This window comes from Hyaena hyaena, unplaced genomic scaffold (genome assembly GCF_003009895.1).
Source record: "Hyaena hyaena isolate Hyena2069 unplaced genomic scaffold, ASM300989v1 scaffold_65, whole genome shotgun sequence".
In the NCBI taxonomy this organism is placed as follows: Eukaryota; Metazoa; Chordata; class Mammalia; order Carnivora; family Hyaenidae; genus Hyaena; species Hyaena hyaena.
This window is the reverse complement of record NW_024080697.1, coordinates 1,147,243-1,170,074: the sequence shown is the minus strand read 5'-3', so window position 1 is coordinate 1,170,074 and position 22,832 is coordinate 1,147,243. Positions and strand designations below refer to the sequence as shown.

General features: G+C 46.8%; 1 protein-coding gene across 7 annotated transcripts in view; it reads left to right on the top strand.

Moving 5' to 3' along the window:
- Positions 1-6,724, top strand: part of AREL1 (apoptosis resistant E3 ubiquitin protein ligase 1) — a 50,163-nt gene extending 43,439 nt beyond the window's left edge. For all 7 annotated transcript variants that reach the window (XM_039232274.1, XM_039232271.1, XM_039232272.1 and 4 more), the window contains exons 16-20: positions 689-818; positions 906-964; positions 3,367-3,456; positions 3,837-4,012; positions 4,117-6,724. In XM_039232274.1, coding sequence (XP_039088205.1) covers positions 689-818; positions 906-964; positions 3,367-3,456; positions 3,837-4,012; positions 4,117-4,219 — 558 coding nt within the window. In that variant the 3' untranslated portion in view covers positions 4,220-6,724. The remainder of the gene's footprint in view (positions 1-688; positions 819-905; positions 965-3,366; positions 3,457-3,836; positions 4,013-4,116) is intronic.
- The last annotated feature ends 16,108 nt before the right edge of the window (positions 6,725-22,832 follow it).

Sequence of the window (22,832 nt, the reverse complement as noted above, 5' to 3'; positions counted from 1 at the left end):
TAACTGATTGAGCCACCCAGGCACCCCGTCCCTATTTATTTTTAAGCTTTTTTTATTAGAAAATTATTGGCCAAAATTATTTTGATGCTGATTTGGTTCCATTTATGTTGTGGGGTTTAAATAGCATCAGATTATATTTACAACATTAAAGTTGTAGTAATATGCAACTGAAAGCAAAATAAAAACTGAAAAATTATGACCACTGATACCATTGTACTGATAATCACATAGCCTCTGAACACACTGGAAAGGAAAAGGAACAGTTGTTCCCATCTTAGAATTTTGAGATCTAAAAAGACTTCTTTATTTACTATTGCTCTGGTTTTATTTATTCTCAGATAAGTAGGCTTAGGAGTTTAAGAGAAAAGGTCAGTTGCTTAATTTTGCTTAATTTTGGATCATAGAGACATGAGGATATTGCTAACAAGGAACCATAATATCTTCCTGTTCCATCCCCACTATTTGACCAGGTCAGAGAAGACTCACTCTGATACTGTAGTAGCTAGTAGAATGTGCCATGGTGGGACCGCTGAAGCTTACTAACTGTATAAAACAAGGTGTGTTCAGAAGCTGACACTCATTGCTGTGATGGAGTTCAATAATGTTGTGTTTATGGGACATACCGGGCGGGTGTCATCTTATCAGCTCCCATCCGCAGCCTCCCCCCTCTGTCTTTTGCCTCTTTCAGGTGGTAGAGCTCATGACAGGTGGAGCTCAAACCCCAGTCACTAATGCGAATAAAATCTTCTATTTAAATCTACTGGCCCAATATCGACTGGCCAGTCAAGTGAAAGAGGAGGTGGAACACTTCTTAAAAGGTGAGAGCCTGTCTGTTCTTGGTCTTGAGATCAAAATCCCTGTATCCACCACATGGGCCTGGCTTTAACTCGGCTACTTTGTTTCAGGCCTGAATGAGTTGGTCCCTGAGAACCTTTTGGCTATTTTTGATGAAAACGAGCTTGAAGTAAGTGCTTGCAGTTGCAGACCTCCATTCTTGACTGGGTGTTTGAGTGTGCCCAGGAATCAGCTTGTTAAGTCTTCTCTTATGAGATGAGGTGGGGAAGTCCTTCCTTTGAGAGTCGGTTTCACTTTTGTGACCCTTCCATGCATTTACCCTTTCTCCGGCTTTCAAAACATTAGAATGTAAAAATTAGAAACCAAATAGCTAATTATCTTTGAAGAGTAATAATTAACAGTCATTTATTTGTCAAATATTATTGATACTGATTGAATAGTCAAGAGCATTGTTATTGTGTGCAGTCCATGTAAATCCTGTGACATTTAAAGTTGATTTAAGGGAATAGTAGAATTTATTTGTTCAGAGACTATTCTTTCCTGTATGAGACACTTACACAAATGACCTTTGGACATTTGAGGCATTAGAGAGCTAGCAATTATTAGGACCAAATCCCTGCCATCAAGGAGCTACATCCCAGGGAAGGAGACAAACCAAAAGAGGTGACGTATTTCAAAGCTTGGGGTCACAACACTATATAGTTAATATATTCTTATTTCAGATCCTGTGACAACTGAAAAATGCTATAAGATGGTGAATACGTTTCTGTAATTATCAAAATAGAACTTGTAGTCAAAAAGTAAAATCAGTTGGTTATCTGTTGCTCATAGATGATACATAGAAGGCAAGTTATCGGTTTCCACTTCACACAGCCTTTATGAGGAGTGTGTTTTTGCAAACTGTTGCCTGTAGGGAGGAAGTCCTTCAAAAATGAGAAAACAAAAACATAGTTTCAGGTGATCTTGTACAGTGTTTATCCTTATTAACTGAATTGGCTTCAAGAACAAGAATTAAAGCCAGGTGCAATGTTCATCACATTTGTACTTCAATACATGAAATTCAAACAAAATGAATGCTCCATCTCTGAGTCTAAGGTTTCCCATAGACCTATCACCTAGTGCTATTTATTTTGGGGGCTGAGGAATAGCCAGCTATTGGCATATTTTGTTTTACCCTGAAGCAAGCATGGCGTTTGTAACAATGTGTAAAAGTGAATAGGAAGGAAGGACACCGTCTTACAGCTGCTTGGCACCGTATTCTCACTTGTTAGCTTAGCAGGTTCTTTTTGAAGGAGCCAAGACTCCTAGGTTTAATGTGGGCTTTCCTTGTCTCTTGATTAGGATGCATCATTTTTTTTTTTTTAATGTTTATTGATTTCTGAGAGAGAGAGAGAGCAAGAGACAGAGAGAGCACGAATGTACAAACTGGGAAGGGGCAGAGAGAGAGGGAGATACAGAATCTGAAACAGGCTCCATGCTCTGAGCTGTCAGCATAAAGCCCTAACTCTGGGCTCGAACTCATGAACTGCAACATTATGACCTGAGCTGAAGTCAGATGCTTAACTGACTGAGCCACACAGGTGCCCCAGGATATATCATTCTTTATAGCTTTTGAATGAGTACTCACAGTCTGCTAAGTCATATGGTGGAGCCTGAACCAAATTAGCACATCAACAAGATGTTTAGGCTCTGATGTCATTAATGTTCTCTTTTTTTGGTATACTTTTTAATTTATCTGATCAAGTAGAGGCAGGGCTAAAGGGAAGGTAGTAAAAGTTCAATCCATATAAGAAGGATGGATCCTGGGAAACAGGAAAGGCCATCTGAAATATTCATAGGAGCTGGGGCTTTTCATCAGAGGAAAGGGGCCTGCCTTTTCTTCCTGGTGTTCCCAGGCTCTGTCCAGAGCAGACTCAGTAAATACTTGGTTCTTTTTTTGTCCTTTGTTTCAATTCAAAATTATCTACAACAGTATTTCCTTTTTTTTTTTTTTTTAACAAGAAAGCAGTTCTTATTCCATATGCCTTTTTATTTTATTTTATTTTATTTTAGAGAGAGAGAGAGAGATCGAGAGCTTGTGCATGGGGCAGAGGGAGAGAGAGAAAGTTAAGCAGGCTCTGTACCCAGTGCCGAGCCCACATGGGGCTCGATCCCATGACCCTGGGATCATAACCTGAGCCAAAATCGAGAGTCAGATGTTCAACCGAGTGAGCCATCTAGGCACCCTAGAAGTTCTTAATTAGGGGTGCACATCAGTAACAGGAAATTTTTTTAAAATACACAGGTTCCTAACCCATTCCTGGAGATTTTGATTCAGTAGGTCTGGGTTAAGGCTTTGGGCATCTACATATTTTTTTTAAAGCTGTGTGATTTTTACCACACTGGTTAGGAACCATTGGCCTATTAGAATTGATTTTCCTAAAGCAGAGTTCTGGCATTATGCTCTCACCTTATGGTCTTTTTCTTGGTGTTTTCTTTATTCCATATTTTGCATGTTAACATAGGCAATTTTGATCTTATGTTGGGTCTTTTCCTCTGACTGTCCTAGTAATACGTGACTATCTTCTCCAGCTGCTGATGTGTGGAACTGGGGACATCAGTGTGTCTGACTTCAAAGCCCATGCAGTCGTCGTTGGCGGCTCATGGCATTTCAGAGAAAAAGTAAGTGGGCCAAACTTCCTTTCATTGAATTTGTGCCATGTTATAAGGAGGAGCTTTCAGAAGAGAAATGTTGAGGAGTCAGAGAGGCAGACATCGACTGGGAAAAAATGACACATGAGAGAAAGACGGGCGGTTGTCCAGGCATATGGGAGCCCTGGTCCCTCCGGGCTGTTGTGCTGCCCCCACAGGAGTCGTATGTGAGAAATGAATCAGAGACTGCTCTGCTGACCCTGTGACAACATAAATTCCTAAAGAGGTTGTCGACTCTAGGCCATTGCTACCTGTGTCCCCCATCCCAAGGTACCCTGTTCTCTCCCCAGGGGTCAAATCCTAGGCTGCACGCTGAGTGGGACCCCCACCTTGTGCTCTCTTGCCTGCAGGTAATGAGGTGGTTCTGGACTGTGGTTTCCAGTCTGACCCAGGAGGAGTTGGCTCGGCTGCTACAGTTCACAACAGGCTCCTCTCAGCTACCACCCGGAGGTTTTGCCGCCCTCTGTCCCTCTTTCCAGATTATTGCTGCTCCGACCCATAGCACGCTCCCAACTGCACACACGTGGTAGGTTCCAGACTGCCCAGTGCATGCGCACGGGGGAGGGTCTTCCCAGCCCTTGCCGGTGCTTCCGACAGTGGGAGTTAACACTTGTCCCCTTGCCCTTCCAGTTTTAACCAGCTGTGCCTCCCCACATATGACTCATACGAAGAGGTGCACAGGATGCTGCAGCTGGCCATCAGTGAGGGCTGCGAGGGCTTTGGCATGCTCTGACTGCCCGCCTGCCATCTGCCTGGCCCTGTGCTTTCCAGAGCACCCGGGTGCATGCAGCAGCGTGTTAGCACTGACCCTGATGTACACGGAGCACACACGAATCATCGGCCAGAAGCTGCTGCATGCTCCCCAGTGGCTGGAGTGTTTGGTCACCTGTGAGCTGGAGCCTTCCCTCGCTGCTCCCTACACGTCTCCCCCACAGGCCACTTGGGCATGGTATGCAATGGGAGCTGCTCGCTCAGTCACCAGAGGAGGACCATGCTGCTGGAACTTCACGTGGTTCTTAGAAGATCTTCATTGTGGGAGCTGCTTCAGTAGCTGAGGGGCATTACACAAAGGGCCTGGCTTTCTTAGAAGGCTACATCCGGCTCACTCAGCCTCCTCTGCTGATGTCCCTGAGAGGTCTCCTCTGCAGCCCTCACTACTTGACCGAAGGTGTTGTGCATCCCTCTTGTGGGCAGGGTGGTTGCCTCTTCTCACCAGGAGCTGGGAGAAGCACAGACAGGAAGTGGCCCACATGAGCAGTCTTCATTTGTATCCCTCAGCACAATGGCAGGCTCAGGCCATGGCACTGGACTACCTCTAACGGGGACTGATAGTACAAAAGGACCTTTTTTTGTGGTGTCAGAACTGGAAAAGGAGTTTTTTCCCTGAAGGCATTTCTGGAAATGATCATTAATCCATGAAGAACTCTCTAACCATTTTTTTTTTTTTTTGAGTTTGAGCCAGTGAGAAAAACAGACCCAAGAATGTGAAAGATAGTTAGGCTATAGCTTCCAGCTTCCAGTGCTGAATATGATTTTCCCTTAGGGCCTGAGGCACGTCTAGGCACATGGCCGGCTTGAAGACTACTGATGTTTGTCCCTGAGTGTGTGCTTTACACTGAGGTGTGGCTGGGCCTGGCCACCTACCTCCAACTTCTTCAGTCTGCTGAGAGCTAGGCATTCTTTAGCTTTCTATGGAAGGAAATTTTGTAGCAAGTGATTGAGACAGTGAGTGTAGCATGCTAAGGATCCCTGATTCTCTCCTTGCTTGGTTTTCTCTGGCAGCACTGAGGCAAGGAAAAGGGCCTGTGGTTGAAGTGGTCAACCACAGGCCCTTGGGGTCAGGGCGCTGGGAACATACATAGAGGAGCTGTGTCAGATAACAGACACCCAGCTGCTTAGTAACTTCACTCTGTATGTTGCCAGCAGGAGTCCCAGTGGAGGGAGGGCAATCTAGTAGGTTCGGTTACACGAAGATTGAAGAGAACCTGCAGCTGTCTCTTAGAAGAGCACACCATCCTTTTTCATTATAGTTTGAATGCAAGCATCTTCAAGACTCAAAATCTCATCAACCTTCCAAATTTCTGTGTTGAAGAAGGCTTTGCTGCAAGCTACCTTTCTCAATGGGGCATTCAACTCTGAGAAATTACAAGCCATCTTTACTGCCAAAACCAGCAAGTACAGAGACCAGAGATGAGGCAGGACTTACGGCAATGCCCTGGCCTCCCGGAAGCGTGTCTGAGCCCTCCCGTTCCCAGGGATCACAAGGAACAAGCCCTCCTGAGCTGCTACAGTTGCTGCCTGACCTCACTCCTTCGCAGTCGTCATTTGTCCTTGTTGGCATGGGTGCTGACCTCACTCATTCTTGGGGCCCGGGATCCAGCATCAGGGCCTTGACACCCACAGGGTCCTCCATGCCACACGGTCACTGCTCTCCTCAGGGACCAGGACAAGGTGCTGCTGCTTGCCCCAGTGTTTTCCCATGGGACACATCCAGGCAAGTTTTGTCATCCCCCTGGACAGTGCGATGCTGCCCCTCGGGCCTGGAGAGGGGCTTCCAGCTGGGGGTACATGGGCTGTTTCTGCTGTCTTTGGCAGCTGATCCTCTTCTGGACTCTGCATTCTCCCCTCCAGTGGCCCTCCAGAGACTGCTGCTGGAGCTCGATTTGATTTTCTTGGCTAGCTCTGTCATTTTAAGCTCCAGTCATAGCACTTTTCAGAGCATCCTGGGTGCCACCATGGCCGTGTGCGTGCCTGTGGTGGGCCTCGGCCCCAGGGTCTTTGTTTAACAAAACCCTTTGATACTGTTGTGGTTTTCTACTCTTCCAGTATATTCTGTCGCCGAAGTCTGTTCCAAAGTATCTTCACTCTGTTTGGCCTTTTCTTTTTCTCTTTTTGTCTAATCCTGCTCTGGTACTAGTCAGTGTGGGAGAAAAAGGTACGTGTCAGAAGGAGGAATGTGTGCTACTTCTCGGGCAATTTTTTATTTCATGTTTCTTCTTTTGGCCATTTATTTATGCCCTTGTGGCCCAGGTACTTGGGGAGCAGGGCAGCTGAACGACTGGCCTTTTAGTGTCGTTGAAGGAAACCAAGCGGCAGGTGAACACCAAGGAGAGCATCCACGTGTTTTCTAGAGACCAAGCCCTGCTGCAGGTCCGTCGGGCCAGGCAAAGGGGCCAGACAGTTGTAGCGAGACTGTAAATATTTTGTACAGTAAATAAATATTGAAATGGGTTACAGAGCAAGTGACTCTTCTTTAAGTGGCGACTTGGCTCTAACTGGAGGTGGGAAAGGAAAAGATTTAGAAATATTTTTGTGTTTTCCAAATAATTCCTTCAGAAGCCATAAGCTCTGGGTAGAATGCGCGCACAGAGCCCTGGTCTGTCCTGGGTCTTCCCACGCCTCCATCCTTCCTTGACCATTGTCCCTGATGCCAGGCAGGGCCATGGTGCCAGACAGGTGTTTGGCCTTGTTGGGGAAGTAATCATGGTGTCATTACATATTGATTCCCAGTTGAGAAAATTGGAAAATCCAAAAAATACCCTTTGGCATTGCTTTTAAAATACTGATTTTTGCCCCATCTCCCAGACCTAGTGACTTGGAATCTTAGTTTGAGCACCACCCTTAGAGTGCATTCCCTCTACTCCCACATCCTCAAGCTTCTGAGTGATCTGAGATGCCCTTAAAAAAAAAACACAATTCTGGCCCTCTAACTTCATGTTTTTAGGTTACTAGTCTTACATCTCTCATACTTGATGCTCTTATGACTTTGAGTGGGTCCCTGGAAATGGTCATTATTGATTAATTTCAGCCTATCATGAAGATATTCTGAAGATTCAAGAGGGTGGTCGGATTGTTCTTGAATTAACACAGTAAGTACTAATTTCAGCCTCTCTTACACTGTTAACTCTGAGCCACTGCAGTGAGCCCTCAGACCTCTGTCCAGCCACACTTCTCGGAGGACCACAATAGAGATTCTCTAGCAGGTGGCTTGAACCAGAGGCTCCTTGCCTCTACTTGTGCTTCACTTAGGCCCTCAAGCATAATAGAACAACTCCAGGTATTCTACATACTTTTATTTAAAAATGAATTTCCTTTTTTTCTTTTGAGATGTACCATATATACCAACAAAAGGTCTGTAAGCTTGCACAATTTAATAATTACAAAGGAGAGTTGCCTGGGTGGCTCAGATGGTTACATGTCTGGCTTCTGCTCAGGTCATGATTTCACGGTTCATGAGTTCAAGCCCTGTGTCAGGCTCCATGCTGACAGTTCAGAGCCTGGAGCCTGCTTCAGACTCTGTGCCTCCCTCTCTCTCTGCCCCTTTCCCACTTGTGCTCTCTCAAAAATAAACAAACATTTAAACATTTCTTTTTAAAAAAGGAAATGACTCAGCACTAAATTGTCTCAAAAATTGTCAAACAGGCTAATATTTCTGACTCAGAGGACTCAGCACTAAATTGTCTCGAAAATTGTCAAACAGGCTAATATTTCTGACTCAGAGTACTGACTGTGTGCAATATCTAACAATGCCATTCCAAAGTTATCAAAGAGCTTAGTTTTTGGTTTGGAGCACAGAGGGTGGACTTAGAAGCGCACGGGAGGTATTGCGATGATTTCAGTATTTGCACCATAGAGTGATAGAGAGGTGCCGCCTAGAGCCAGTTGTGCCTCGCTGTGAGTACTTCCCCTCCGCGCCCCCCACCCTGGTTCAGTCCCCCACCCTGGTTCAGTCCACTTTAATTCTACTCACATAAAAACACTCTGTGATAGCCACAGCACGGACCTGGGCTCAGGTGTGGTCTCCACAAGATAGTCCGTGAATTCCTGGTAAGAAGATATGGCAGACACGGTCTAGTTCCAGATGTCAGAGTAATGTAGGTTTTTTATAATGGCACCAGAAGTACCTTCAGCAAAGTTGTCCAGCTTGTCGCTAAAGCCTGGCCAATAGCAGCAACTTCTTCCAACACAAGGTGGCACATCTAGGAGCAGGGATCAAACACATCACAGCCATGATATCCATCACCTTATAAGAACAGCGTGGGGCCTCCTCTTCTAGATCCCTTTGGCCTTCCTTCAGGGAAAGGATGGTTAATTCATCCAGGATGAAGCCTTTGGGTGTGGTTGCTACCCAATTGGCAAACTAACATGACTTTTATCATCTTTGTTGACCCTGAATGCCTTAGACCAGGGTCAGCTGGCAAATCAGGCAACTTTCTGAGTGAGCAAGGTCTTAGGACTTCATCTCTTAGGGAGAACTCTAGGAAGAAGTGTGTCTTAGACTAATCACGGAGCTAGGTGAGGAGATAAATTTCTTTTTTTTTTTTTTGTATGTTTTATTTGTTTTTGGGAGAAAGCGTGAGTAGGGGAGGGGCACAGAGAGAGGGGGACAGAGGATCTGAAGCAGGCTTAGCACTGACAGCAGTGAGCCCAGTGTGGGGTTCAAGCTCATGAACTGTGAGATCATGACCTGAGCCAAAGTCATATGCTCAACTGACTGAGCCACCTAGGTGCCCTGATAAATTTCTTTTATAAACATCATTGTGTCCTTGAGCAGGTGACCCATCCTAATGACGGAACCTACCTGTATCCTATGTTTCTGACTCCAGAGCCCCTGGGCTTGTAGCCTTCCCTGCAGCAGAGGCATCTATCACTTGGCCTTTTCTCAAAGAGGATGTTCTTAGACCTATTTGCATCAAGTGGGCAGAATGGGACCCTGAAAGGATAGACAGCTATGAATTGGTGAGTGTGAATGTTCATATTTATTTTTAACTCCATGGTTCAACCTTGGGCAGGATAATCTTTCAATATTAGTTTCCTGTCCTGCAAAATGGTACAGTTAACTAAATAAGAAAATTGACTAATAACTTAGAGCTCTTGGAAGGTTTTCCTATATATAGTATGTGTGTTACCATATTGACTATGACTTAGGGCCCTGGTAATTTCCATAGCAGGAGTCTATATGGATCTAGGGGCAGTAGACGATGCTAGAGTGGATGACTGGTATGGGATGGTGGCTCTTTTTCCTCCTTGCCATGTTCAGGCAGGCCAGAGAGAATGGGTATTCAAAATGTCTAGCCCAAAAACCTGTGGAAAAGGCCCCAGGTCAGTAGAGACCTCCTCTTTCTTCCATATGACTCTGCAAGGCCAAAGGAGGTATAAATTTCAAACTTATTTCATGTGGCATAGTGGCAAAGGCAATCTAGAGATAAGCAACCTAATACCCTTGATCTCCCTTAGCTCTTCTGATTACTGAATCGTGATCATAGCTGCCGTTTTTTTAGTTCCTCCATAATGTTAGGAGCTTTAATAAATGCTGTCTTATTACTGACACTGACCCTGCAAGGTTGGTCTTACTCTCTCCATTCTACAAGACACAGATAGAGAGGATAAGTAGCTGTTGAACTTCCTTAGCTATTAAGTGACAGCTGTATTTGAACATGGGTCTTTTTCATGTCAAGGCCCAAGCTCTTTCCACGTTGCCAGTTTGTCTCAGGCAGATTAGCTTAGACTAGGGAACAGCCCAGGTACTGCGCCACCAGTGCTCAGTGACTGCCTTACATTTGCTTGGTGACACTGCGTGACAGATAAACATTTTATACTTCTGTTTACCTGTCAGTCACTTGAGGATTTGGGATTTAACAGTAGGGAGAAGGCCCTCCTGTAAGAAATGGAACTATTGGTAGTGGCTTTAAAATCATTTGCATGTAGAAAGTTCCACAGAAAACCAACTAATGGCTTGAGGAAAGTGAGTTCCAAGTTTAAATGAACCTGCGGAAGAATACAAGAACCCCTTGCGGATATAAGGGAGGAAAAAATCCTGAAATTTTAATATCCCCAGTTTGGTAGAAAAATCCATAGATCACATGCAAATGAAATCATTAGAATGAGGTCAGACTCGCCACACAATACCCTGATGTTTATCTCTGGTAACTAAGTCTGCAGAAAAGGGCTCATTTAAATAAATCTTTTGTCTCTAAACTCTCCTTACATGAAACACAGCACCGTTTGGTAAAGGCCAAATTCCTGGTGGTTATCTCACTGAGGAAGCAGACTGTTTTCAAGAATGCCAATTAAAGGGAGAGCTACATCTCAAACAAGACTGGTTCTGTTGAAACTATCAGCATAGCATCTTCCCTGGGTGGGGTCCTGTGCCTGTCTGGGATGAAGTCACCATTTCAACAATCCCCTCTTTACCTGCGTCATGGATTTGCACAGAAAGGAAACTTCCAGAATCTTCCCATCCTCCTTCTGCAGACCAACAATGTTCCCTCTCTCCTCAGAACTCCCACTCAAAGGAATTGCCAGGACATTCCTCTGTTTGCCTATTAGCAGAGTCAGGGATATCAGAGTATTTGCAAGCCAGCTAGAGAGTCTTTGATGGCTTTCATGTTCTGTTGAAAACAAGATGTTGTGTTGTGTAAGAGGAAGGTTATGTGTGTGTCATCATTTTGCGCTAGATCTCGTAAGTTCTAGATCTAATCCTGCTCCAAGCTGTCATTTCATTTCCTACAAATGTACCTCCCCCGCCACCTCCTCCACCACCACCACCACCGCCACCAGAAAACCAGGCAGACTCCCAAATCTGGTGTCTCTGTTCCCTCAGTGAGTCTGTGGCCTCCCTTTTCCCTTTAGTTCTTTATACCTCCTCTGCATTCTAGCAGACTTTTCCTGTGTATCAGGCATTGTGTAGGGGAGCTAGGGACACACAAGACAGAATGTGCCTCTGAGCAGCTCACAGTCTTGTCTGGGGAGAGAGACATATAAATAATCTAATTTCCTTCATTTCCTTCCCTCAAGGCCTGACCACCCAAACCCATCACCACCCATCCCCATGATTCTCTCATTCTTGTTTAATCTGGGTGGGGGGAACATTTCTGTTTATGGACTTGGAGACTTTCCATAGTATAGGAGTAATGGCTGCAAGTGAAATTTGTCTGGCTCCTTACACATATACAAAGGGAGGGAATTTATGTTCCCTGTTGATTTTCAGAGAAGCAAGAACATTTGCAAAGTTGGAATCCAAGCCAGGAGACCCCTATTGTGCCATGAATTGGCCATCACCTGAGCAGGTTCTAGGAAAGGCTGGGAGAGGGAACTCAGATCTCAGGACCCACCCTCTCCTGTTAACCTCCTCTTCCAGACAAAGCAGACCTAAAGTGTTGACTTTGGCAGTGGGGGGACTGGCCAGTAGCCTGCAGTTCAGTGAATGAAATTAAAATCTTGAGTAGATGGGGAAAGGGAGGCATCTCCAACACTAACAGCAATAAGAAGGGTTCGTACAAAGGTGGCAAAGGAAAGAAAAGCAATGCCATTTCCAGTAAATCCAGAGGCGTGAAGAGACAAATCGACTTCATAAACAGCCATGATAGTGGTTGAGACCATTATGGATGGAAACACTGGGCTTCACTACAATTTCCCTTGATGTCCATCACACCCAGGAAATGGGAGTCCTTCATCATCTCTTTGTAGTAAGCTTCAGTGGATGCCTGTTCCTCTCTGGGGTTTGGGCAAATCCTAATGTTGATACCCCAAGCTTCTGAGCTGGATCACAGCTGGATGTCCCTTAGGTCAGGGCACTGCCCTTAGGAAAACCTTCAGTGTTCTTTTCCCAGAGAGATTTCTCCTCTGATACTCCATTTATGGTGATGCCAGCCTGTCTCCTCAAATGGTCAGAGCAATGGAATTAAACTTGGGTATTCTCCTACAGTTCTGGCACTTGTTATCCTAGTCAAGGCAGACATGTTGGATCCTGACGGGCTCGTGTGTAGCTTTGGAGGTGGGGTGGGGGGGTGGGGCGCATCTGGAGATAGGAGTGGGTACAAAAGCCGTGCGTCTGTCTGTCTCACAGTGGTTCTGGTTTCAACAGTTCTGACTTAGGGTTCCCCCCTTTCCCTCCCCCACACACACCTTGAAAATTGTTTGGTTTTGGCATCCAAGCTATGTTTTTCAGACAGCCTCTCATACCCAGAGGCAATGCTTTAAAACTCTTTTGTCAGGCCATATCTGGAGCTTTGGCTCCAAAAATGCCATTGTGGATTAGCTATACGGGGATTAAAAACAAAACAAAACTCTGCTTCTGCTTTTGGGGTGCAGGCTGTGCTTAGGGGCTTGGCGTGGTGGGGAAAAGGGGCCAAGATAGTGGTTGGCACAAGGATATGGAGAACTTCGGAAGCAGTGCCAGAGACTCTGAGCACTGAGGCCCGGGAAAGTTTGGCACGAGTAAAAGCTGGGTATTTAACCAGGAACAGTCCCTCTATTTTTCTCGGCCTTGGCAGCAGGTCAGAGCAACAAGCAGTTCTAGCAAGGTCCACATCCTTCCTATTGTCTCCACCCCAACCTCACTCATCGTCCCAAACATCTGCTTCAGATTTGGTCTTGCTGTCTCCCTGATTCCTGTACCAAACCGTGGTGGTGAGGGCAAGGGACAGGTCTGCAGGTGTGGGAGGGGGAAGAGGAGGAGGAGGAAGGCTCTGGGAAAAGTCATTTGAAGGTTTCGTTTCAGGTGCTGCTGAAGGATTCAGGGGCTGACCTTTTTGTTTTTGTTTTAACACGTATGTACGTCACCAAAATCTAACCTGTAAGTTGTTTCAGTTTCTGGGCAAAGGGAGCAAGGAAGGGAGGGAATTGGGACCAGCTGGGGATGTCTTCGGGCTATCACATGGCCTGCTTTTCAAAGGCAGCTCAGAGTCACTCCAGAGGGAGCGAACTGAAGTGATTAGTGCCCACAACGAACAGTGGAACAGTCGGGAAGTGCTAACGAGGTAGTAAACATTCTTTCTCCCGCTAGCAGCTGCATCAGAACAGCAGCACAGCTCTGGCAGCACAGCAGAGCCGGGGGACCTGGCTGGGGCCTGGAGGTGGAGGAGAGGAGAAATAAACCAGTGCTAGCAGTTAGCAGTTAGTCAAGGCAGCCTCGGAGACTCACCAGGAGGCATTTCAACTTTCTCTAGCACCTGTTCTCAAATCCCAATCCATTTTAAGTGACAGAAACTCCCCAAGGGAAAATACTAGGGCGGCTTAGGAAGTAGTCACCGAACTCTTTTTTTTTTTATTTTATTATTGAAATAATAATAGCCAGCATCTAATACCGCACCATGCCCTGTTCAAGGACCTGCCTGTGATAACTCATTTAATCTTCACGTCAGTCTACGAGGTAAAGGCAATTACTTTTTCCACGTTCCAGATGAGGAAACTGAGGCACAGAGAAGTAACTTGCCCAAGGTTGTGTGTCCAGTGATGAGTCTACGTATCAAGTTGGCCCTGACGCTTTATCTCACATGAGATCAAAGGAGGTGGAGTTTGTGGGCAGGACAATCAAATCCAGAGAAGGCTGGTAAGAGAGTTTCTGGGGTTTGGGCTCATCTTCCAAGCCAGAGACAGATCGTGTCATCTTCTGACTTTTGGGACCACAGGGAGCCCCGTCTGGCAGGCATTCTCCATCCGATCCCATTGTTCTGTGCCTCCTGAGGCTTGCACTGCTCTTCCAGGGCAGAGCTTGCACTATCCACCCCCCTCTCCAGGCCAAGAGGTGCCCCTCCTCTGACCCAGATCAGCTGGGGGAGACGCCTTAGAGAGGCCTGGGCTCCAGGCCCCTGGTGGGGAACGGATGAGGTGCTAAAGGGCAGAAGCTGGCCAAGGCCCTGTGGGCTGTCAGGAGCACCATTAAACTTCAAAGCTGAGGTGTGGGAACCAAGCCCATCACTTGGCTGGAAAGTTAGGAGCCTCAGTGACATCCAGTTCACCCTGGCAGGCATCCGTCTGCAGAGAAGCAACCGTGTGGGTAGTGACAGGCTGAGGGCCTCTTCCAGATGCTCCTGCCAGAGCTTTGCCAGAGCCCACTTCATGTCCTTTCTCCACTAGGACAGAAGAGTATGCTGGCGAGAAGTCACAGGGATCCCACCTGACTGGGCGGAGCCCATGGACAGTGAGTCCCATACATGAAATGAACAAGCCCAGGACATGGCTGCCTTTGAACCTTTGCTTATGCTGCGCCCTCTGCCGCCCGTCTCAGTCCTTCCAACCTCCTCACCCTTCAGACCCAGCTCAGGTCAGCAGGTGATGGTTAAATAAGAGAGTTTATGAAAAGTGTTTGCACAGTCTCACGCATATGAAGCCGTTAAAAAAAAAAAAGTAAATGTCCTATTATTAACAATGGCAAATCAATACGCACAGCTTGGAAGATCTGGGTTCAAATCCCGACCTTGCCCCTTCTTAGTTGAATACTCTTGGATAAATTGCTTAATTTCTCTTAACTAGAAAATACTGATTGTCACACCTACATAGCATACCCCACAGAAGGAGTGTGCAGCTCAAAGATAATGGTTGTAAAAGATGTTTTATAAAATTATAGAACCTCCTATGAATGTTGACATTGCCTTTCCCAATTCTTCTGGCTTAAGGGGGGCCCTGGCATTGGCGAAGCTCATATCCCCCCCATGCCAGCCCTTTGGGGTGATCTGATTCCTGCAACTGGCCTGGCTGTAGTTAAATCCCTGGAACTTTTTTTTTTTTTTTTTTTTTCGGAAGAAACTTTGGTTTAAAAATTAAAGAGGTAGGGGTGCCTGGGTGGCTCAGTTAGTTGAGCATCCAACTTCAGCTCAGGTCATGATTTCATAGTTTGTGAGTTTGAACCCCAGGTCGGGCTCCGTGCTGATAGCTCAAAGCCTGGAGCCTGCTTTGGATTCTGTGTCCCCTTCTCTCTGTGCCCCTCCCACACTTGCACTCTGTCTCTCTCTCTCAAAAGTAAATAAACATTAAAAAAAATAAAAATAAAAATTGAAGAGGTAAATTAAACCAAGAAAATACAAAAGGAGAGCAATGAATCCTGATATCTCCTGCTGTGAAGTCCAGCCTTCAATCACAAATTCACTTTGAGCCATGACCACAGGCCTCATCTGTAGTCCCTACTTTGCTTTTCCTGGTGGATTCAGGGTTGAGGGGTACCAAAGAAAAGGAGAGCCCAGAATAATAGGCACCGTGCCTCTTTTCTTACAACACAGAGGAAGTGACTAAAACCCACAGGTGTTCAAGTATGATGTGTCTGAGCCTCAGAGGGAGTCCAACAGGTGTCCAGAGAAGCTAACGGGGCACACACACACTTGGAGCTCCTGGCTTGCATGAGCCCCTTCCAAGGTCATGTTTTTTTCCAAGATCATGTATTTTATAATATTTCACTGTCTCCACCATGATTTCTCCTCTGACACACGCTAATGTTAGATGGGGGGAGTTGGTTGTGGCGTTCAGGGGTGTGACTAAGGGATTTTGAGTTGAGAATGCATTCAGTTGGGCTTACTGTCAGACATTCATTTAGTTATGTTGGGAAAACATTCAGTTGGGTTACGTGTAATACATATATGCTGTATAATACATTTATTGGTAGCTGACATGGTTACAAGTGGCTTTCTGGAATGTTCCCACTGCCCACTGTGGGGATTCACATGCTGCAGTGACAGGTGCAGGGCCTACAGCTTATGACATCCAGTACCCAAAGTATTCAGGTAGGATAGAGAAACAAGGGCTGAAATATACAGACTCAGAAGCCAGTCTATGAAAATTCTTTTTACTCATCAGATGGTCAAAGTATATTGAGGTTTCCTGTCATCTGAGGCTAATAGAATTGGGGGATCCCTTGTTAACAAAAATAATACAAATTAGGTATGAAGGAGGATATTTATGTACAATAAGAAAAAAGGTCACAAAAGATTTTTAAGCTAGCAAATAGCACACACATCACAAAGACTAGAAAAGTAATCCAGACCAGCATCAGGATCTGCCTCTGTTGGCCACTGTATGTCTCTGCCCTGTCTGATGGGATATGGGAAGAGGAACAATAAAGAATTAACTTCAGGGGGCGCCTGGGTGGCTCAGTCGGTTAAGCATCCGACTTCAGCTCAGGTCATGATCTCACAGTTCGTGGGTTCAAGCCCTGTGTCGGGCTCTGTGCTGACAGCCCAGAGCTTGAAGCCTGTTTCTGATTCTGTGTTTCCCTCTCTCTCTGACCCTCCCCACTCACACACACTCTTTCTCTCTCACACACACAAATAAATAAAAACATTTAAAAAAGTTAAAAAAAAATTAACTTCAGGATAGTCATTTGGGTTCCCAGAGATAGAGAAAGGCGATAATGATTAAATATGGATTTTATGCCTCCTTGTGGCACCTTATGCAGGTCTCTGGAAGGAGGACACAGACAGTCCCAAAGCCAGTGTCCAGTGTCTCCGTTTCTTGAGCTGAGGGCTGAGAGCTACAGGCCAGGGAACATCCCGCCAGCTTCCCATGGCACTGACCTCTGTGCCTTCAAATACAGACAGCACAGATTTCCTCGGAGTTAGAAGCCTATTGTCACTGATTCCTTAGGAACGTTAAGAACCCACCTTGACCAGAGGGTAGCTCTGCAGGAAGACTGCTTAAGGGACACCTCCTAATGCTTATTTGGCATTTCCCAGTGTCTTAAGTTGGGTTCCCCAGAAGTAGACCCTGCAACAAGGATTTGTGTGAAAGTGATAATTTCTGGGGCGCCTGGGTGGCTTAGTTGGTTAAGCGTCCGACTTTCGCTTAGGTCATGATCTCACAGTTCGTGGGTTTGAGCCCTGCGTCGGGCTCTGTGCTGACAGCTAGCTCAGAGCCTGGAGCCTGTTTCAGATTCTGTGTCTCCCTCTCCTCTGACCCTCCCCTGCTCATGTTGTCTCTCTCTCTCTCTCTCCTAGAAATAAAATATATATATGTATATATATTAAAAAAAGAAAGTGATGATTTCTTTAGAATAGTCCTGGGAGTGGGGGAGGGGACTAGGAGAGGAGGGTGCCAAACAAGGATGAGCTGTAACGCAAGAGGCCACAGGGGGAAGTGGCTCAGTGTGCAGGGAGTTCAGGAGATGGAGCTGTTTATACCCCACTGTGGAGCCATTGGTTAGGGGCTGTCCTTGGGGGCCAAGGACAGAACTTCACAGGCACTTCTCTGATCTCCACACAGGTGGCCAAATCAGGTTCTAACAGCTGGAGACCCCATGCTGGTACAGAGACCAGAAGACACATGGGCAGAGTACTGACAGCATCTGCTGTACCCATGCGCTGTCTGCTGCTAACTGCTATAGCTGCACAGTCCTTATTATCTCTGGTTATCATGTATTGATTATCTCACTGAATTCTCAAACGGCCCTCGTATCACTCCCAACTTCACGGGTAAAGCAAGTGAAGCTCAGAAACAGCTGCTGTGAGCTGCTCCCTCTGCAGCATGCTCTTCCAGGTCCTCCCTGACTGCTGCCCCTGGTCTCACCACCTTTTGCTTGCTTCCGGAGTGGAGTCACACCATGTGGTTTGCTCACCACTCACACGCACCGCCTAGCATAGCATCAGCACGTAACAGGTGCTCAGTGCATAGGTTCTGGAACCGAGGGTTTAGCCACCACAAGCCTCCAGAGTCCAGGCCTTGTGATGTAGTGCTGCGGTGACACCCACTCAGCGCCAGCCCCATGTTGGGGGTACGCAGGTTGCCTGCCCCTGGGTGCAGAGATTTGGAGAGTCCCAGGGAGACAGCCCCTCTCCCCCCCACCCCCCACTGTATTCTGACAGCATCCTCATTCACATCCACAGAAGTATTTGTGAAACTGCCCTCTTAACCATTCCAGTTTCCTAGGAATGAAGGCAGCCTGTTTGGGGATGGTTTTCAGTGTGCCCCTCAAGATCCCCCCCAAAGTTGCATACCACTTACAGCCTGTACACGGATTTAAAGTTAATGTGTGAGATCACTAGTGGCCTCTGGAATGTGCCACAAATGGCCCTGAGGCCCTGCCTGAGGACTCAGAGGGCTGTGGACAGATTCATAAAAGAAAATAACACAACTGGATGTGGAGCCCATATCAATTGGATAAAGTATTTAGACTGAACACAAGCCAAAGAAAAAGCGCATTTGCCTTTGGAGACTGTCTGAGGCCCCGCAGGGGTTGAAAGGGAAGGGCTGCTCCCAGCTCTTGGGAGAGCAGTGGGGGCTACAAAACACACGCCATCCTGTCCTGCCTGCCCTTCCCCTGGGCCTGTGTCCTTGTGGGAGACAGTGACCGTGGTGCTCAGCCATCCTGCCTCTCCCTGGTGCTGGAGAGGGCAGGGTCCGGGCCAAGAGGCAGAGAGAGACGTCACACCGAAGAACCTCCAGCCGGAGGGGCTGCCGTGGAGCTGCTCTTGCAGGCTCTGGAGCTCCAGGCTGGCTGCCACCTGCCCTCCCCAACTCAGACTAAATATCCAGCCCTACGGGTAAGTGAGAAATTCTTGGCCTCGGCCTGCCCAGGCCTCTCTGGCTTAAAATCTCCTCCTTTCATGGAACTGGGGCGTCTGCCCTTAGCCTGTTCTTCCTGTTCCTCACCCCAGGGGCTCACGCTGATTGGCAGATTTATCCAAGCATGGAGGGTAGGGGCACTGGCCTTTGGTAAGCAGCCAAGAAGAGGGAGGGAGTGAGAGCCAGAGACGGAGGACAGACATGGAGTCAGAGACTGTCTGAGAGCAAGAGACAGAGTAAGGCCAGCAGTGACATGAAGACAGGGACGGAGGGAGAGAAACAGAGACTGGGAGATGGAAAGAGAGATAGGAGCCCAGAGAGACCAAGAAGATGCAGGAGGACAGGCATATCCTATAGGAATGCAAGACAGAGAAATACACATGGGAAGAAAGTGAAGAGGCCCCACAGCTGAGCACACTCAGCCAGGAGCTGGGGCTCCCATGGTTGGGGTTGGTCCCAGGGCAGCCTTGCCCATCAGCCTCGCGCAGGGAAAGGGATGAGTCTCCAAGGTGGGTCTTAGATGCCGGAGCAGGGACTTTCCACATCCCACATCTGCTTCCCATCTGCATCCTACTCATGGCGGATTTGCATCCCCGGGCTTTCTCTCCAGACCCACAGTCCGTTCAAAACAAACCTTGGCTTTTCGTTTGTAGCTGCAAATCCGTGCAGACATCTGCAGCTCTTCTGGTCCTGTGGGGCCCCACAGGCTCAGGCACTGCCCGTGTAGAACCAGGGATGGGGCGCGGGTGACAGAGGGCAGAGAAGGGGAGCCTTTGGAGAAGAGACAGCAGCCCTTGGCCCTGCCCTGGAGAGGACTTGGAGTCCTCACTGAAGGGCTCTGAGGAGGCACCTCAAGTCCACTGGACCTCCCAGGCCCTTCCCCAGAGGCTGCACCTGGTGTGCTGGTGATTCGACCAGCTGTCCTTCCCACATCTGGGGGAGTGATACGCCAGACAGAGTCCTCCGCCATCAAGACTGACCACGTCAAAGCAAGATGCACAATGTCCTTGACAAATAGAACTTAACGTTAAAAAAAAAAAAAAAAAACTTTTACAAAACTAATAAATGAACTCTGTAAAAGGCCCAAGCTCCAGGTTGTATGTAAATACATAAGAGATCTGGTGGCATCTGTCTCTCTCCTGCCTTTCTGCCATAGTATCTACCCCATCGTCCTGGCTGTCTCCTATCCCTGCTCCTCTCCTCCTTAGGCCCAAGCCCCACCCCTCCTCGGGATTTTTGATCCTTCTGCCACTTCATCCCAGTCCTGTAACTGCCTCTCCTTATTGGTCTATTCGTTCATTCATTCACTCATCTCACCATCCATTCAATAATTCGTTATTCAACCACTGACTTCTTCATTCAGTTTCATAGGCCCTGTGCTAGGCTTAAGTTGCTATGGACTGAATGTGTCCCCCTCAAATTCATGTGTTGAAGCCCTAATCCCATGTGATGGTGCTTGGAGGTAGTTTGAGAGGAAATTAGGTTTAGATAAGGTCATGAAGGTAGGAGCCACAAAGAGATTAATATCCTTATAAGAAGAGGAAGAGTCCAGAGCTTGCTCGTTCTCTGCTATGTGAGAACACAGCAAATCAGGAAGAAAGCTCTCACCAGACACTGAATCTACTCTTCCCTTGATCTTGAACTTCTCAGCCTCTAGACTGTGAGAAATGAATTTCCGTTGTTTAAGCCACCCAGTCTATGACATTTTGTTGTGGCAGTTTGAACTAAGACGGCAATCAGTCAAAGAAGCAAATCATATACTGAGTAAAAGCCAACACAACAGGGGTTAGAGGACAAGAAATGTTAGTGTAGTGGTGTAGACAGTGAGGTCCCTAGAATCTGGAGAAGATGGAAATCTCAAAGGAAGTGGAAGTTTGGGTTCCTCTGGTCCACCCTTAGGACATGGCTTCTATCAGGACACAGAGAGTTCAAGCATCCTTGAGTCAGCTTTCCAGGCCTAGATTTAAGAAGGACCCTGGGGACTAATTAGGTAATGGAAAGGGGGTCTTCTAGGGTGTGAGCCTCAGTGTGACTCCTGAGGTTGTGGGATGGTCTCTCTGGCCATCAGGGACTGGGCAGCACCCCTCAGTCCTGCTGGACAGGAGGAGGCAGGGCTGCAAAAGGCAAGACTGAGGCCTGGGAATTCAGCCAGACTTGTCTCAGAAAGAGAGCAGAAGAGTTGAGAGGTGTGTGTGTTTGAGGGGTAGGGGGTAGGGTGTGCAGAGGGGAGAGGCTTCAGCTCTGGAGAATGGGGGAGGAAAGGCTGATTACTGTTCTTGGGAAGCAGGGGAGTGGGCCAGAGGTAGGAAGTGGGATGGAGTGGTGATGTGTGTGAGTGTGCATAGATGTGTGTGTGATGGTTTGCACTTGAGGTTAAGGCAGGAAACTGAATGCTTAGAAGGAGAGCAGGGGCTCAGAACGGGGTCCAGCTTCCTGCTGAGGGGTCAGCTTTCTGAGGGATTGAAGTAAGCTCAGGATTCTTTCAGTAATGAGTAATAAAAGGGAATTTATTGGGTTGTGTAATTGAAAGGTCCAGAATAGGGCAGACTTCGGGCCCATTCTTGACTCAGGAGCTTGACTACAGCCATCAAGGCTCGGTTTTCTCCACTCTCCCCCCGGACCTGTGTGGTGGTAGCTTATTCTCAGGCTATCCGCCCACCACCTCAGCTCTTAGTTCAGAGGTTCTGACCAACGAGAACCCCGACACAAATATCTCCCTGTTTCTGATTGGGTCGTGTGTCTTTGCCTGAACCAATCACTGTAACTAGGACAGTACAATGTCTTGATTGGCTTAGGCTTCAATCCCATCATACCACAGGGTGGCTCCCCAGAGGAAAAGAACACTTTTATCAGGAAGGGGTGAATGGTTTTGGTGGATGGCAAAAGCAGCTGGTAGCATCCCTCCACTACTGTCTTAACAGGTATTGCAGTCTCTTATAGTGTTAGGCTATTTTTACTCTTAAGAGAATGTACACTCCATGAGAACAGTGACTTTGTCTTTTATTCACTGACAGAACCGCTCACAACAATGCATGCTACAATGCTCAGTAAATAATTGCTGAATGAATTCAGCAGGCTGAGATAATTGCTACAAATGTGAGACCCCTGGCTAATGACTGTTGAATCTTTACATGTGCCAACAGATTGTTCTAAGCAATTTAAACACTTAAACTCATTTAGTCATTACACAACATCATGGTAAGTGCTGTTATTATTACCTACATTTTACCCCTGGGGAAACTGAGGCACAGGGAGTTTTCACTTTAAGTAGCAGAACTAGCCAGTTATCTGGCTCCAGCAAGTGTGCTCTTAAGCACCACCTCACACTGCTTATAGATGTTAAGTCCATGAATTGAACTTTCAGGGAAGACCAGTTACCCAGCCTACAATCCCCACAGACACTGTTCCTTCTGCCTTCAGGATGAAAGTTTCTCCCACTTTCCTTGACCCTTGTAGAGCAGTGGAATTGAGTGATTCTGTGAGTCATAGGAACATCTCTTATTCCTCCTTCCAGCTGAAAATGGAATTGGATGCATTTCCTAGATGGGGAATCACAGAGGGGTTGAGTTTCTATACACGCACCTTCGTTTTTATTCTACCATTCAGTCACTGAAAAATATTTACTGGACAAAGTGAGTCTGGAACATCTTGTGGTGACAGAAAAAAAGGAAGTGCTTGGAAAAGGATGGGGCATGGTGAAATGACAAGGTGCCAACTTGTGGGAGCCCCCAGTGGATGGAACAATTTGAAGAACAAAATAAGGTAATAATAATAATAATATTGGATTGTAACCCATAGAATAAAATAAATAGCTAAGAGTCCCTATTGAGTAAAAAAAAATTGTTTTGTTTTTAGAAAAATGGGGAAGAAGGAGGTGCTCTTCTTTGTAGAAGAATTGCAGTTAATAACTACAGAATGGGGGAAATACAAAACCACCACCAGGCAAGCACAATAGCAATAATTGTAGGCAAGATTCACCTATGATCGATGCTAACATCACTTGGCAATAAGTTTGAGGAGAGTCAGAAATATTTGCAGAGTCTCAAAAAAATCCCTCCCCAACCCCAAGATACTAA